The sequence below is a fragment of the Channa argus genome, chromosome 8 (assembly GCF_033026475.1).
Source record: "Channa argus isolate prfri chromosome 8, Channa argus male v1.0, whole genome shotgun sequence".
Taxonomy (NCBI): Eukaryota; Metazoa; Chordata; class Actinopteri; order Anabantiformes; family Channidae; genus Channa; species Channa argus.
The window spans coordinates 7,443,489-7,461,669 of NC_090204.1; the positions used below are offsets into that span (position 1 = coordinate 7,443,489).

The 18,181-nt window shown below is 39.9% G+C and overlaps 1 protein-coding gene across 10 annotated transcripts; it reads left to right on the forward strand.

Annotated features, from left to right (window-relative positions):
* cbarpb (CACN subunit beta associated regulatory protein b) lies at nucleotides 1-17,555 on the forward strand. Of its 10 annotated transcripts, XM_067513456.1 has the most exons (12): nucleotides 1-159; nucleotides 1,066-1,247; nucleotides 1,340-1,493; nucleotides 2,274-2,346; nucleotides 4,039-4,187; nucleotides 7,552-7,613; nucleotides 8,854-9,016; nucleotides 9,466-9,637; nucleotides 10,148-10,300; nucleotides 10,765-11,002; nucleotides 11,650-11,839; nucleotides 12,876-17,555. In XM_067513456.1, the coding sequence occupies exons 4-12, from the start codon at nucleotides 2,299-2,301 to the stop codon at nucleotides 14,383-14,385; spliced, it is 2,685 nt and encodes an 894-aa protein (XP_067369557.1). In that variant the 5' UTR covers nucleotides 1-159; nucleotides 1,066-1,247; nucleotides 1,340-1,493; nucleotides 2,274-2,298; the 3' UTR covers nucleotides 14,386-17,555. The 10 variants fall into 10 exon arrangements, with proteins under 10 accessions (XP_067369557.1, XP_067369554.1, XP_067369562.1 ...); XM_067513453.1 differs by having other exon boundaries at nucleotides 1,066-1,493; XM_067513461.1 differs by having other exon boundaries at nucleotides 1,066-1,493; nucleotides 4,042-4,187.
* The last annotated feature ends 626 nt before the right edge of the window (nucleotides 17,556-18,181 follow it).

Sequence of the window (18,181 nt, forward strand, 5' to 3'; positions counted from 1 at the left end):
CGTGACGCCCTGCTAACTGGGTGGTGGGCGTGGCCTAAACAGTGGGGTTTCATTCATAAATACTTTTAGCTTTAAAAGCCACATTAAAGTGTTCACAGCAGAGTTTCGTGCTATTGGCTTCGCCCCTCCACCCCTCCTTGCAGCAGACTAGTTGAGTAGGTGAGTGCTACCTTCGCTGCATGCCTGCCTTCAGATCGTGAGTTGTCTCCTCTGTCGGTCACAGGACTTATGAGAAATCCTAGGCGTTTGTTAAATATCAGTATGCTATTTATTAAGCTTCCTGCGCTGCGTATAGTATAGCTGTTTTTTGTGTGTGTTTAAGTGTGCTGTCAGCTTTATTTGAACACGTAATCTAAAGTGATTTACTTGCAATAGGTTTTTCTTTTTCCCAGCTAAACCACAAGGAAACAGCTGCCAGTGCCAGAGTCGATGTTCATTATTTTGTTCCGGGGAAACAATTGCAGTAACGTTACCAAGCAATAAAAAACGTGATGCTCTCTTATTTCCCATTTCAATCACATTAAATTAGCTATGACATGTCCACGATGGCATTAGTAGACTACTTATGCGGTAGATTAATTATGATTAGGTATGGGAAGAAATAGGACAACGAAGCGATCACTGCCGAAATGTTGTTAAGCATGACGGGATATTGCGTGGTTGGGACATCGATGTATTGCCATCTGCCGAGCCCAATAATTAATAAAGCAATCTTTAGGTTTTGCAGCACCACAGTAGTGAACAGTGCTAAATGTGCGTTATAGTTTAATTTTTATGAATATGAAGATTTTTTCACGAAATTTCTTAATGTTTTACTGAGCAAAGCCATTTAAGGCTACCTGTCGTTTGTCCCACAGTGTAGGCTATGATTCAAACAGAACAGTGTTGTAGATTAAGCTTTGTCCAACATGTATTTATTGTCTCAATTTGTCATGAAGTAAGGTCATCATTACTTGAAGGGGTTCCTGTGTGTGATTTGCATTTGTTGAATGCTTATTTAATGTAAAACTTATCCACACACTGATGTGAATAATGGACCAGTCATTCCGCTATGTTTGTTATCAGCCATGCTGCACTGCCGTCCCATTGCTCCAAGGCCATTGGGCCAGCCCTGAGGGAGAACACTGCTGCTCAGACTCAGTTGGCTGGGTGGGCTGAGGATGCAGTAAGCGAGCTGAGGAGGAGACTCTTGAGCCACAGCCTGACACACACATCCAAGCTGCTGCTGCACACTGCCCTCCATCAGGGTAAGACTACTGGGCTGTTAGAAAGCAGGATGTGGGTTAGGTGCTGCAAAGGAAAGCTTTCTGGTCACAACCCGATGTGTTTCCCGTAACAGTTATCATGCTTGGATGGTAGATGCGAGGAATTAGCTGATAGCAAAGAGCTGGGCAATAGCTGACAGGTTGTGGTACTGAAGTTGAATGCTGCAGTGGCTGGCAGGCGAGCAAGGAGTGCTGAGTGCTGCTGGCATGTGGCTTCTCCCCTGCTGGGTGAGTAGATCTTTCTGTGTGTGTGTGTGTATGTGTGTGAGTGTGTGTGTGTTTTTTTTGTGGGGGGCGGGGTTGGAACAGTTTGAACAGCAACAGTATTAATGGCTATGATCTGTAAAAGTGAGCACACAGCAGCAGCATCGGTAGTGGAAGTCAGCTGCTGGAGACAGTGTTTAGTAAGAGCTGGTGTGTGTGTGTGTGTGTGTGTGTGTGTGTGTGTGTGTGTGTGTGTGTGTGTGTGTGTGTGTGTGTGTGTGTGTGTGTGTGTGTGTGTGTGTGTGTGTGTGTGTGTGTGTGTGTGTGTGTGTGTGTGTGTGTGTGTGTGTGTGTGTGTCTGTGCGCGCGTGGGAGGTAGATAGTGAGTTTTAAGGCTGATAGGGAATCATTGGTGATGATTTACAATCGAGATGTTAATATTTGCATCTTCTGTGGAGGTTTAACGCATTCATACAAGCGCACACACCTTACACACATACATTAGGGTTTTGCTTTTTCCTACAGTCTTTCATGCCTCTGTGAGATACAAGATTTTTCTGCTGCAGGCAATATCTTCTATCACATTACACACAGCGTGACATAAATGTTATCTTGCTGTGTTAGTTGGCATTGATGTGTATATTGGACCATCTTAAAATTCTTTAGTATTCACATAGGTTATCTTTTGTTTATTTGTACAGAACAAATACGTGAGCACACGTTGGCTGACTTTGTGATTTGACAAAGAGCTCCAGTAACAGTCATTTCCTCTGTGTGTTTGTGTGTGCCTGTGTTATCTCTCAGGGGGACTCTGAATTTGGCCTGGACCATGAGCAATGAGTCTGCCGTCTGGAACAACCTACCAGAAAACTCTACCGTAAGTCTGCCTTTCACCACTGGCTTATTCTCAAACTTCCTGTGTGTGCGTGTGTGTGTGTTTGTGTTATTTCTATGTTGTATCCAGCTCACCATACTTTCCCTCATATTCTTCTGGCCGATTGACTGGCTAATAGAGAACATCCTGACCTGGACTTGAAATAATTAAATCTCCGATCTAATCTCTGCTTTAATTTCCCCTCACAGAGAAATTAAAGTGCGACATTGGAGTCTGGTGCTCATTAACACTTGCTGTGCTTTCTCCCTCATAATTCAGCCCAACAGTCTACCTGTAAGATCACCAAACAATTTCAATTAGTGCACTATAGCCAACAAAGAAACCTTTGGAGAACACTAATTTACTTTTGAGGTTTGATTATTAATCATAATTCAGATGATTTTTCAATCAATAATGATTTTGATTTTTCAATCAAAAGGAAATTTAGAAAGTGTTATATATTTTAAATAATACAATAAACTAAACCACTTTTTGTTGCATTGTGTTAACAGCATTTGCACTTCATTGTGTGAGCATTTTGATATTCCATTGTCACATCTCCTGTCTTAATTGGTTTGACAATTTTATAGATTTTTGTTGATACTTTTATTTATACTCTCATTTAAATCCTAATATTCATAATGTGTTTTTCCACATTTCCTACATAAATAGCTTAATTCTTACATTACTAATGAGCTAGCTATGAGTAGTGAGCTGCTAATACTAATGTAGACAATGTGTAATAGTGCACACCATATAATATTGGAAAACAAAAGCATAATCTTTCCTCTCTCTAGCACATTATATTTTACAATCAGTAGCATACTATGATTTTTTGAGATGGAGATTTTTCAGAGAAGGAGAGATTTTAAGGTGTAAAGTGACTGTTTATTTTTTATTAAAGTAAGTGAACATTACTGTTTAAAACAATCAAGCCAAGGGAGTATAGTATACATTCTTTAGTGCTGTTCCATGTGTGTTTAATCCAGGTTAGTAGTTCTGTCATTCACTGATTAATTGCACTGTTGCATTTACAGATTCACTTTATGCAGGGCAAGCAACCAGTAGAAGTAAATCAGTCTTTTATGATGCATGGTAATACTGAGAAGGCAAAGCAATCCCATCTAGTTTACTGGATGTGTCACATGTTTCATGTTGGAAAAATATATATCTCTGATGAGTGCACTCTACTGTACATTGTAGCATGTTTGTGCAGTTGTTGGTAGTTTTATTGTATTAAGATATGATTATATGAGTGGTATACTGTTAAAAAAGTTTTACTAAAATGTAACTTTCCATATTTAAAATCTAGGCTGGGTAAGAATAGGAGTAACAGGTGAAGACTTTGATTAAGTGAAGAGTGGAGGTGTTTTTTTTTTTTCCATCTTTATTCATCAGCTTAGAAAGGCGCTGCATTAACCTTACATGAGTGGTTTCGGTGCTTTGATGTTCATGTGGGAAGCTTTTACTTGTGCTCTCTCACTCTTAAACCAGTATACTTAATGTCCATACTCAGCACAGGAAGACGCCCACCTCTCTTCCTGTTATCTACTTTACTTCTCCTTAGTGCCTATTCACAATTTTGAGTTTAATCAATCAATCAATCAACAAATCAATCAATAAATCAATCAATCTGTCTGTCTGTCCATCTATCTATATTTTACAAATGATCTTTCTTACTTCTTTGTTCCCAAGGAGATCCCCTTCAAGACAGAGGAGCAGCAGGATGGCTATGTGCTCGTCCTGGTGATACTCTTCATCTTCCTTGTGGCAACACTGACCTTCATCTCTGTCCTCCTCATTGCCTGCCGACGCTGCTGTCGAGGAGGACAATGCTGTGCCAGGTGAGATGTAAAAGCTATAAGTTACATTTAGCATTTCAGCACTTCATTTGACACTCTCATCCAGAGTGGCTTAGAAACAGTTTAAGCAAAAACTCATAAGGTAACACTATAGGGAACCAAGAGTAAGGACTGATATTAAGCATGGACTTATATAAGCAGCAGCTGCACGATTTAATAAAAAGAACAGTGTAATAAATGATAACTTTTAAAGCCTGTGATGTTCAGTGTTGTGACATTGTGCCACAAAGATGCTCATTCAACTCTTGTCATTTTGAGGCTACAGAATGTGGTTTTTGTTATAAACTACTGTATTCTGTTGCCTGGTGGGCCTGTTATTTAAAACCTCCAAACATCCTTCACACAATAACACTGAACTCTACATCCTTGTAAAGGCACACCAACCTAAATCAACACCACTCCTACGCAGTTTCGACAAAAACCGAAGATGTTTTGCTTCACAAAGGTCCAGGTGCACAGGTGAAACATGAAAGTGTTCACACACACAGTTTGTTGACTGACAGAAACTACTCTTTCTGAGCTTACAAGCAACTGTAGACACAGCACTGTACTTACATTGAGTGTGTATACAATTCTTACATGATTGATAAGGTCTGTTGCAATTGCAAATTAAGCTAACTACTTCCTGTGGAATCATCCAGTTTACTCCACCCAGTGGCTCTCATCTTTTGTATGATTCCATTAACAGAAAATGCAGTGCACAGCCCAGTGCACTCACTCACTAAACATGCCAGATGTTTGAGTGTCAGGGCTCCCCCATGGGGCTGTTATGAAATCACCTTGGTGGAAACACATTCAACATTCATGCTCATTTATTGGTGATTCATCTTTGTTCATTTATTTAAACATGGCTTCCCTTAAGATGCTATGTGCCTCTCTACAGCAGCACGCATCATTTCACACACTTGAATATATGAGACTAGATGATACAGATAAACAGAGAGCACAGGGAGTGAAGCGTGAGAAGGCAAGGCTTGCCGGGGGAGAGCATAAGGAGAATCGGGCAGACTGGTACAAATGATGAGTGTAATGAGAGTTCATAGCAGCCATCGGCAGTGATTAATCTCACGTCCAACCGAACACTGAAACTCGCAGCATGGGGAAGCAGTAGACACAAAGGAAATAAAAGAAAAGAAGTAGCACAGGTTTTGCTGGATGGAAAAATTCTTCATGTCACTTCACACCCACATACACAAACTCACATAAATACAGACATAAAATTCATAGCTCTGCACAAATAAATTGGAGAAAGACGATGTGGTAGCGATTTCAGTTTCTTTCTTCTGCCTCATCAAGTAAATCTTGTTTGATCGATACATGAGATATTAAAACAGAAAGGTTTGTAGGAATAAAATATATGACAGAATAATATGCCCTCCATAGCTTAAACAACGAGTGGACTAAAGCAAAAGGACTAAAAAGGACTAAAGCAAAGGACTAAAGCAAACTTTTTACTTTACTAAGTTTAGGGTTAAGTTTGCATCCCCTAACATGTTAACATTGCACATGTAGCTAGTACAAATCTTCAACATCAGAAGTAACTGTATGTTTAAAAAAAAAGTTTCAATAAAAATTTTACTACTACAAAAGTTTGCATCACTCTTGATAATTTAATCAAAAACGTAATTCATTTTTGTTTTTCTCTTTTTGCCATTTCAAAAAAAGGGGGTACTTACTTTTGCGCGTGTCTGACTAAAGTATTAGATACTCAGTTGCTCTGTGTAATAAATCTAACTTTACTTGTTGCTTGGTCTATCTGAAAACTGTCTGCATGTAATCTTTCTTCAAAAAGTCTGATCGAAATCCATTAAACTTTAGCAGCTACAGGCCAATCAATCATTCATCTGTGTTTCATTGCTGAGCTCTTTAAAAAACACCAAAGCACTGAGAATGTGCTTATTGGAGTTCTAAATGATTTCAGGACTGCTGAATTAGGTCCCAATGACCTATAGTGTTTTAATACTCTTACAGTATTCTCTCACTTTACATGGTCCCACTCTACCACATTATTTGCAGACACTGCATTTTTTTCTATCTTTATGCACATGATATGCAGCTATATGTACCAGTAAAATATGAAAATATGTCATTTAGAAATTTATATACAACATAAAATTTAGACGTCTACAAATAATCCTCATTTAAATTCAGAGAAAAGCGAAAACCTTTTCAAATACAGAACTAAAGACATCTTGGCTCTGGGTTTTTTTCTAAAATGTTCAAAATCTGCATATTGTTTTAAATCACTTTAAAAAACATTCACGCTAATAAATTCCTTTATATCTGGTTAATACCTATCAACTGTGTAAAAATATTTGTGTATTTTTAAACATACATGTGTATTTTTTATGCATCTACAATGTATTGCAAAAGTATTCATACCGCTTGAAAGTTTCCACATTTTGTCACATTACAACCACAAATGTAAATGTATTTTATTGGGATTTTATCTGATAGACCAAGACAAAGTTTTGAAGTGAAAGGGTGGTTTTCAAATCTTTTTTACAAATAATTAACTAAAGTGTGTCGTGCATTTGTATTCAACCCCTTTTACTCTGATACCACTAACTAAAGTCCAGTGGAAGAAATTGCCTTAAGAAGTCACCTAATTAGTAAATAGATTCCACTTATGTGTAATTTAATCTCAGTATAAATACACCTGTTCTGCGAAGCCCTCAGAGGTTTGTTAGAGAACATTAGTGAACAAACAGCATCATGAAGTCCAAGGAACAGGTCAGGGTCAGTTGTGGAGAAGTTTTAGGCAGGGTTAGGTTATAAAAAAAAAATCCCAAACTATAATCTGAAAATGGAGAGTATGGCACAACTGCAAAGCTATCAAAAGATGGCCGTCCACCTAAATTGACAGACCAAGCAAGGAGAGCATTGATCAGAGAAGCAGCCAAGAGGTTTATGGTAACTGTGGAAGAGCTGCAGAGATCCACAGCTCTGGTGGGAGAATCTGTCCACAGGACAACTATTAGTCATGCACTCCACAAATCTGGGCTTTATGGAACACTTGCAAGTGGGAATGCCATTATTGAAAGACAGCCATAAGAAGTCCCCACAAGCCATGTGGGGGACACAGCAAACATGTGGAACATCTGGTCAAATGAGACCAAAATTGAACTTTTTGTAGCACTTTGTGTTGGTCTATCATCTAAAACCCCAATAAAATAAATTTACATTTGTGGTTGTAACGTGACAAAATGCAAAATATTTCAAGGGGTATGAATACTTTAGATTGGCACTGTATGACTCTTTTAATCATTTTCTGTAAAAAAAGCACTGGTTTAAAAAAGTGATAATCATATCCCTGCATTAATCTGAATGTTTTGGTGTGCCCTAGGGCCAGTGATGACCCTGAGAAGACCAACACCACCTACATGGAGGAGTCTCAGCCCACCCATGGTAAGTCAGAAATGGGCAGAAACAGGGGAACGGAGAAAGAGCCAAGTATCTGAGGGTAGGAGGAGTAATGGAGACAGTGGGGCTGGGAGATAAAGTGATGGGACTCATGGAAGCAGGGATCATTTTTGTGCATCAGCACAAATGTGTAATATCTACTCCATTAAAATATTGTGATTTCGACCTAATTAGTTTAAGTGTCCATGCCATTCCTGGAACACATTTTTGGATCAATGAATGTCTCTAGTAAAAATAAGCAGTTAATAATATTGCCATACTTATCCTCCACAAAGCAGAGTCTGAACATCAGATTCTTTCTTTTACTTATAAAGTCAGTAAAAACATAATTCTGGGCATTCTTGCATTTACTAAACAGTTGTTAAATCAATGATGGGAAGACATGATTTGAAAGACTTGCAACAAAGGCTGCTGCCAGAGTTGAACAGAGGAAATCAGGGATCACCAAAGTCAGCAGGGTTCATCGTCTGACAAACATAAATGCTAGTACTGAATTTGGTGCCCATCTATTTAGTGGAAGTTGAGATATTTTCACACTAATTCTGGATTACAGCAATTTGCCCTACTAATTATGGGATCAGCTAAGTCAGTAGGATTTATTACATTGTTGAGATCTTTCAGTCTAAACCAAAGTGGTAGAGAGAAAACCCAACAGTCCAGTGTGGCCACTCAAAGCCACTCTAAACACACAAACTTATTATAAATATATTACTAACATTGAACAACAAATTGTTATATTACAACCCCAATTTAAAAAAAGTTGGTACGACACATCTCAAAAGTTTCAACTTTTTTAAGATGTGTAGCTGCCATTAAATTCAAAATGAGCAAATATTTTCCACGAGATGGTAAAATCTCTGTTTCAACATGTGATATGTTGTTTCTGTTCTATTGTGAATAAAATATGGGTTGAAGAGATTTGCAAATCATTGCTTCCTGTTTTTATTTAGGTTTTCACATCTTCCCAACTTTTTTTAATTGGGGTTGCAACTTTTTACCCAATCATGATGTAATAAGGAAAATTATTGTAGTATTGTTTTCTGATGTTTTTAAATTGTAATGTCCAGTGGGTCTATTGTTTTCTGAAAAGTGCCACAGATACAAAAAGAATTTCCAAAACGACAAACAATAACTAACCCTAAGTGCTCATTTATCTTTGCCATCACCACTCACCATCCATTTACCTACCCAGCTGTCTGTCTTTTTTTCTTTGTATCTCTGCTAGAAATCACCATCAGGGTGGATGAGTCAGACTGTTTGTCATTGGCCAGCTCTCAAGACCAGGAGACAGAGCGTTTCCTGTCCACAGGCACCACAGGCCGCCGTGTCTCCTTCAATGAAGCTGCGCTCTTCGATCATGGCAAGAAAGCCCAGGAGAAGGGCCGCAGGTCAGAAACCCAACTCATGCACAGAAGCCTGCATTTGCTAATCCCTATGCCTTTTTTAGTTTTTGCTTCTTATTGATGTTTGTACACTTCAGCTTTACCGAAGTCCAACATCCAAGGATGTACATGTTTGACATTCTTGCCTCTATGTCAGTGTAGGGTTAAGAATTAATTCAGAATGCATTATGTATGCTTTAGTCACAATGAGTGCTCACCCTCTCTCATTATTTCAGTGGCCTACTTTTCTCTTTAAAGCCTTGAGCTGGATATGCAAATTCTTTTAAAGGATTTATCCTGCGAAGCAAAATGCAGAAATCAGAGGAGTTGTGATCGGTTTGTCAGATATTTCCCTTTGACTGTTGGTCTCTTGCGAAAGTTCCATTTGCCTATGCAACTTGTGTCATCCTGTGCTGATATTATAGCTTTTGCATGCGCCCTGTTACACATCCCAGGTATACTCTGACCGAGGGAGACTTTCATCACCTGAAGAACGCTCGCCTCACACACCTCCACATCCCTCCCCCTGCCCTCAAGATAGTCACCATCCACGAATGCGACTCAGCAGAGAACACTATCACCATGACAACGCGCCCAGTTGCAAAGTCAGCACTTTCCATTTTCCAGGTGACAGCCCTGACCTGCTATTATATAGTCCTGATGCATCATTAGTCTTGAGATCAACTGTAATATCATTTATCGCTGCAAAAACGTTTTACCCAATGAAAAACAGATATCAGGGATAATATTACAAATGCATTTTATGTATACAGCACTTGTAAGAATTCTCAAACATGCTTTACAGAGTAAAAAAACTATTCTTACACAGACACGGACACACACACACAATTACTGTTCAAAACAGATGACTGAAAAAATAAATTAGTAAAACAGATAGGATTTTAAAAAAGGAGAGCAATCACTCTTCAACATGCCCTGTGTGTTGATTTCTCATTAGGGTAAACCTGTTCAATTTACAGCAGCTAGACTGGAGAGAATCTGAACATGAGGTTGCAGTACAGCAGACTGTAGTCTTGTTGATTGGCTTAGTTCAATCTACAAGGCTTTGTAGGGAAAAAATGCTCAAGAACTAATTCAACATATTAAAATCCTAATTTTGATCTTGCTTCTCTCTAGCCGATGCTGTGCCCCTTACCACAAACGGCACTGACCAACCTCAGTATCAGTCCCAGCTGTGCGCTCCCTGGAGATGCTCTCAACTCTGTGGTGTATACCAGCTTCACTGAGAACACTGTACCTCTCAACACTAAAGAGCCAAGTCCCTGTTCTGTATGTTACCTCCAACCACTATATAGTATAATGTATTTCACATAAGATAGTATTGTATTATCACGGTTATGACAGAGAAATTTCATGTTTGCAGAAACACAGCAGTTTAAAAAACATCAATACAACTAACTCAATAGTAGTGAGTGTGGATACTGTAGAGTTCACTTGTAAAATCTCATGTTTTTAAAAACTAAGCAGAATGTAGGTGAAGCTGGGTAAGTTTATCATATTAGAGGGACAATTTTTTTTAAATCAGTCAACCAGTCAGTCAACAAGCCAGTCACCCAGTGAGTCATTCATACTGACATTAGAGGGTTACAGAGCCTGAGGGAGGACAGACAAGAGTGATAGTTGATGGGTAAATAAGAAAGCCTGTTTGGAGCATCACTGTCAAAGAGGATTATACAGAGACCGCTAGTCTTGGCAGGTTTTCTTTCTAACCACGTTTCTCTATCTTTTCTCAGATTGAGATGGTAGGAGTGGGGCCCTGGGGCCGACACAGCAGTGTCAGCATTGGAGAAGGGGCTGCGGTAAGGAGCGGCACCCCTCCTGCTGGCAGTAGTGCAGGAAGCCAGGGGCCTGTGCAGCAGTTCTTCACTAAACTACGGCGCCACGCTAGTCTAGAGGGAGCCAGTCCTTACTTCAAGATCAAGAAATGGAAGCTGGACAGCAGCCAGAGAGCCTCAAGCCTTGACACCAGAGGTAATGGGTCCTTCATGGTGTAAAGTGTATTTCTGTTATATTATTGTTAGAAACAATCTGGGCTAGTGCTGAAAGGAACCTAAGCAAATTGCTGTGATTCTCTGTAAGTCATATTTTTAGCAGTTTCTTTCTTAGATGTTTTTTATATTTATAGTATTTGTCGATTTAGAATTTTTGGCGAGATTTTGTTGTGGTAAACAGACAGTGGTTAAGCAGGGGGCTCCACTAACCAACTGTGAGATGCCACTTTGCTGCTAAGTTGGATACACACACACACACACACACACACACACACACACACACACACACACACACACACACACACACACACACACACACACACGTCTAAGACAGATGGCTCAATGACGCAAGGTTTGATCATTCCAAGTCAATTTGAGCCCCTGAGTGAATCCTCCCTGCCGATCCCCTTCATCACACACACACACACACACACACACACACACACACACACACTTGTCTCTGCTCTTTCTCATGCCCCAAGGGACCAAACATAGATCACAAAATCCCTTCAGAAACCTCAACAGTTGATCGAAGCTTTCCTGTGAATTAAGTGTCACTTCACTCCTGCATGCTGTCACACAACTTGTATAACTCACTGCTTTTTCCTCATGTTTGGTGGGAGCCAGGCTCTCCAAAGAGGAGACATTTCCAGCGCCAACGGGCCGCCAGCGAGAGCATGGACCAGGATGACAATGATGCACACCACATAGACCTCATCCAGTACATTGCTCGTACCCAGGACATCACCTTCTGTCCTAGCCAGCCCAATACACGTCTCCTCTCACCTCCTACAACACCACCCCCCTCCCTCGGCAGGTATCTTTAATTCCCTTGCCATTCATCCTGTCCACTGCTTTGCTGGCTTGCACTCATTTATTTGCAGTAGCTAGAAAAATTATCATAGGCATTTTTACAATACAGTCTCAGCTCTCCACCGCTTTGCACCAACAAAACTGTTAAAGATGATAACATGACCTAATGACAAACATCATTATTAAGTAAATCGAACTGCTTGTCATCACAAATTTGGAAGTTTATGCTTAAAACTGTCTTGTTTGTTTTGTTTTTACCTTTTTACATTTTACTAGATCAAACCACACCATCCAGAATAACTATATACAGTGTTAGCCAACCACATTCAGATCTGTATGAAATGAGATCCCTGTAAACAGCACTTGAAGCCAGATGTAGGGGATTTCCAGAGTTCACATTTTTTGGAGAGTTGAGTGGAGAATTGGGACATGGGTTTATATCTAGCATAAAAAAACATTCCATCGCTGGTCTAAAGTGCAAGGGTCACAGTGATTTTTGTTTTAAATAGTAATGCAAATTCTGCAGATTCTTAGCTTATGCAATAAAAATAAACAACTTTCTAAAATATTTTCTTATTTAACAATTTATTTTCCTTCTCTGAATATTACATCAAACAAAGTCAGTATTTCCTGTCTATGTTTGCAGATGTTTGTTGTTGCAAATAAAATGAATTTCCGAGAAGCTGCCTTAAGCTAAGAAATTGATGATCCTCGCACTCATTCACTGTTTATTGCTATTTCTCAAATTATGTTCCCTGCAGTATGTATTTATTAAATTGCTGTCCCAAGTTAGAGCAGATAATTTTCTGGGCACACATAACTTCATTATTCAGCTGATTTGAAGGACATGCAACAGCAGGCATTGCCAGTCATGAAAATCATTCTGTGCAGTGTGAACACAGCCATATCTCAGAATGTGTTATTCAGATAAATGCTCTGACACTGACACTTGTTTTTGTGTGTCTGTGCACTTCCCTCCTCCTTTTCTCTTCATTTCTTTGATTTTATCTCATCTCTCCATTCCCGTGGGGGCACTGCAGGGTAGAGGTGGAGGTGATGGTGGAGCCCAGCTGCAGCCATGGAGGACCAGGGGTGATTGGCTTATCCCCTGATCCCCAAGATGAAACCCTGTCCCTGTTAAGAAGGGATGGTGCTGATCCTTTGGATGCCCTTGATACCCAGGATCCCCAGTCACTTTACAGAGACATCTGGACCCTTCGTGCAACACTGGAACAGTATGCTGCCTCTGATCAGAGCAGCAACAATGACAGGAACTCCGTCTGCAGTGATGCTGACAGTGTGTGTTCGCTGGGCGGACGCACAGAGACAGAAAGCTACCCATCCCAGGATTTAGGGGATGAGGCAGAGGGTGGAGACGATGACAAGGACTTTTTGACATATGTGGATGAGAGGTTAGGTGGGAAGGAGGGAAGAAAGAGAAAACAGGAGAGCACTGAATCAGAGCGAGGGGGCAGTGATGGAGAAACAGGGACTCGGAAATTGCTGCAGATGGACAGCGGTTATGCATCGATAGAGGCTCCATCTCGAGGTCTAGAAGACTTACGACTATTTGGAAGCAGCAGCATCAGTGGCAGCCTTAAGGACAGAACAGCACACGAGAAAAGGCATCATTTTACCAGTGCAGGGCGAACTGGCACTATCGGTGAGAGCTTTGAGACCCATCTCTTCGAGGAGGTGCCAGAAGATGAGCTGTTATTGGGTGCCAGTGGAGGAGTTTCCATACAAGGAGATGTTGGTTCACTGAGCTGGTTTCCATATGGTCAGATGCTGACACCTCGAGAGGCAACGCAGACTCCATCTCTACCACCAACACTTCACCGGCGGGACTACAGCATAGATGAGAAGACGGATGCACTCTTCCATGAGTTTCTCCGCCATGACCCTCAATTTGACCAGCAGGAGTCGCCGCTAAGGAAGCACCGGTCCCGAATCCACCTCCGCAAGCAATGGCAGCATCACAAGCAGTGGAGTGACCCTGGTGTCAGACACTTTCAGTCCTCCTTTGAGAGACAGCGGACCCCACTACGGAGAGGTGACAGTGTAAACTACCCACTGGACACAAGCTACCACAGCACGCTGCCCCGCATTGTCAGTGCTCCAGATGAGGAGAACAGCGACTGTACAGGCAGCACTCCTGACACTCCAAAGGTAGAGTCTACAGCTACTGAGGATAGGGACATGGATAGGGAACAGCATGTCAGTGTCAGAGACAATAAGGACTGTACATCCTCTTCCCCAACACCTCTTCATCCCTCGGAGAAAGATGGAGGGCTGATAGAGCACTCTGACACTCAGGGGAACAGCAAACAGTCTGGACTTCCTCCTGAACTGCCAGATGAACGCTCGCCCCCTCAACTTTCTGACTCCTCAGGCTATGGCCCACAGACCATCACAGCAGAACTCACTGACAAACTGACTGCTAACCTGGATGAGAGGCTATACATGGGCCTTCGCAGGACCAAGGACACAGCCACTGACTGTGTGATGGTGACAGCCACACATGCTTCTCCAGACCACAGCCCAGTGTAGCAGGGGCTCCAGTCATCCTCCTCGTCAACCACACACTTGCTGAAACATACTTTTTTGTTTGATTTGTCTTGCCTCTGGTATAATGTCTTTGTGTACAGCTTTAAATGCTGTGATCCAGATCCATGAAAAAAACAATGGAGTAAACTATGCTTTAAATCGATCCATAATTATAGATTTATTCCCAGATAACATGTTATTGTAGATACAGTTGATCCACTAGAAATGTATGATGTCTATATTTATGCCTGTAAGCATTACAAATCTATTTAATTTTGCAGAACAAAGATAGAAATCAAAATATCAGATGACCAGAGCTAACATATCAAAGATACGTCTTTGTCTGTGTGTCTACAGTCTACTTAGTCTTTGTTTCCATGTCACTACTCCTGTCATTCCTGTCTCTGTTTTCCGGTAAGTATAAGAAAAGCTGAGGACGGGTATGGCATCTGTACCTGTTGATCCACTGTGAAACCAGGTGCTGTTAGACAGGTAGAAAGTTACAGATGTGTGCACAATAGTTACCTGCCAGTCCTGTGATCATATGTTACTGAATAAGTGTTATCACCATCTACAAGATAAAACTTTAATTAGAACTTCACACTAAATCCTTCAAAGCTGTTAATTTTTGACCTTTAAAAAATGTTTGACCGAGGATCCTAAATACGGAAAAAGTTAATTACACAGCTGTTAATTCAGTGGTTCCAAACCTAAGGTGTCACAAGACAAACTGAAAGGGTCATCAGGTGACATAAGTTAAAAAAAATAATAATAATGTAATGGATATATTTTTGACAGAAAAATAGTTTGGATTTTTGTCAGTAGTGCGTGATCCCACCAATGTCAACGTTACTACAGTGACATTATCTGAGGTAATATTTTATATTGATGAAATGCTTTTATGACTTGTACTGCTATTTCCATCTCATTTATTCTTGTCGCTATTTTTGTGACCATATTTCTGTCACAGTTTTTGATAGATTTAGCTACGTGGGTAGCTAGACAGCCCTATTTTTAATAACGCCTAGAAAAACCTGATCAATATTTTTGCTGTTATCATCTAATAACAGACAAGTCATTATATATTAAAAAACAAGATAGATGAACAGGAAAAACAAAGGACAGAAGAATTCCCTCATAATTATTTATTCTTGTTTATTGTGATTAGTTTGGTAATACGTTGATATATACAGTATATACGTTTGTGTGTCTGCATTGCTTGACAAGTAAACAGTGTTGCAGATTTGAAGAGGACAGGCTATGTACCAACAGACAGACTTAGCAAACTATCAGCATTCTGGGAGGATGACTCTTCACTGGTCACAGACACAAACATGACAATGATCTACGACTAAATAAGTCAGGAGTCTTTGGGCATGACATGTTCCAACAGGAAGAACAAACAACCTCGGGCATAGGTTTACAACCAGAGGGTGAGCAGTTACATTAAAGCTACAGTGTTAGACAGTATGTCTGCCCTCGCAGTCGCTTAGTGTTTTTTTTAATTTATAAGAAAGGCATGCTTTCTTTTGAACAGGCTTTATTTGTCCATGTCTGAGATTCTTGTTTCTCCCTCCTCTTCCTCTTTTTTTCCTGAGAAAGTTGACAGTGCAGTAGATGCCTCCCACAGGGGCCAAGAATTTCACTTCCTGCCAGCTTTTTAAACCAATGTGAACAAAGATGATGTGTGCAGTTGAGTCCACTTTATTTTTTTCCCTTACATAGCTTCATTTGTGCAATTAAAACAAAACGCATCAGCAGATTCTGACCTGTGGTGAAGGAATACAAATTCTGGCCAGAATGAAGCTAAAAATCCATTTTTGCTTTCAGATCCTCTGCAGCAGTGTCAGGTTGAATGTAACCCAGTTTAACTCATCTTCTCAGAGGGGCTGTTGGGGTTTCCGTCTCTTCCACATGCAATGAGTCGAGCCACTTTAGAAGATGGTGTTGAATATTAATCATAACAAGATAAGGGCAGTTCTCATTCATTGTGTCTTCCTTTGTTACCCCACAGTAAATTGAAAGGCATTAATAGAAATTCAGGGTAAAAATACATTATCTTCCTCTCTTTGTGTGTGATGATGATGCTCCTTTCCAGCATGCCCAGATTAGATCTTTGCTGCGTGACTGAATACAGTGGCTAAGTGCCTAAGCAGAAGCTGTGTTCCTCATTAGGAGAACAATGACTGAGATAAAAGGAGGTGAACTCAAATAACAGCTAGGGAGGGTAGTGATTCTTCTTTGCTCTTTTCTTTATCCAACATTGCCCCTTACACATATATTGACATTAGGTCAGCATGAACAAAGACAATGTGCTATTTCACAATTTTGTGCCATCTGATAAAAGAATCAGATGTCACAAAACTGGCTATGATGTGCTAATCAGAAGGAAAGAAATACAATATCAGTAATCCTCCTCTCAGTTATGACTCAAATGATGCTTCCTTGATGACAATAATTACTCAGTAACTTCTGAGAGTTTTGGGTGAAGAGGAAGACTGCTGCATTCCCCACATATAAAAAGCCGGTATTAAAAGGCAGAATGTCTCTGAGCTCTGTCACTATGGGATAACAACAGTAATCACAACTATACACAGAATTTGAACATAATGGTTTAATCTTAGTCAGCACATTTGTACAGATTAAATATTTCTGTGTAAACAAGTGCAGTGTCAAATGAGCTCTATAAATCATACTTTTCTAGATTTAGACAGATACAGTGTTACTGAGGGCACTGTGGTATATGGTGTTTGTATTCTAACCATTAGCCTGTCCAATGCATTGATGCATAGCTGTGTGTAGGTCTGCATGACAGTTACCAATTTAGTAGAAATCCTTTTGTCACACTTTCAGTACAAAATGATCAAGCCCATATTTAATGCTGATTTGTTTAAGGCAGAGATTGAAACATTGGTATGACTAGAGATTTAACATTTTATTTCATCAAATGCTAGGGTGCTGTAAGCAACGAGATTATTAAGATTTATCTATTTGAATGTAGAAGTATTTCTGTATTCCTTGCTTATTAGTACAATGCTTTATTTCTCAAAGAAAAAAAATCTTTCTTAAAACTTGACTTTTGCTGATCCAAATCTATTAAGCCTTAAGGGACCAAATCATTTAAAAAGTGTTGTTTTAGGGGTGTTTTCCAATCTGTGAATAAAAGAATCAAGTAAAAGACTGTTCAAATTTGTCTTATTTCATTGGAATGGTTGTTAAGTAAGGCGTGGGAACAGATCACAGAGAAGGTTCCCTATCTTGAATCACATTTAATTCATTTATTTTTTTGTTTCAACTGATATTGATTTCTTGCCTCTCCATATCACCTCCTCCAAATTAACTGCCGAGAAAAGCCAGCCTGTGATCCACAAAAAGTAAATCTCAAATGTTCACCTTCCTCTTCACACGCTATAATCTATCCCACTGGTGTAAGTTTAAAACAGAAATACAGGCATCCTGTGGCACTGCTTTATCCCACAAGATGCTTGTTTGGATATTTACTAGTTGATCACACATAAATTGGAACAAAACATTTAAATGGGCCAATCCATGACCTTAACAGTCAAGCTGTGGGTGTCTATGTGTGACTCAGTCACTGTCCATTTATGAACAATTTGATGCTGGAAAGATGAGGGGGAATAACTTTTCAGGTTTTCGCAAGTAATTCATACTCTCCTGAGAATTTAATGAGGTATACTGTTGCTGTAGCTCTAAATTAAAGTACTGCACTAATACAGACTAAAGTGATTATACTCAAGTGTTATACTACTGTATTTACAGTACTACCTCAAACAAAGAA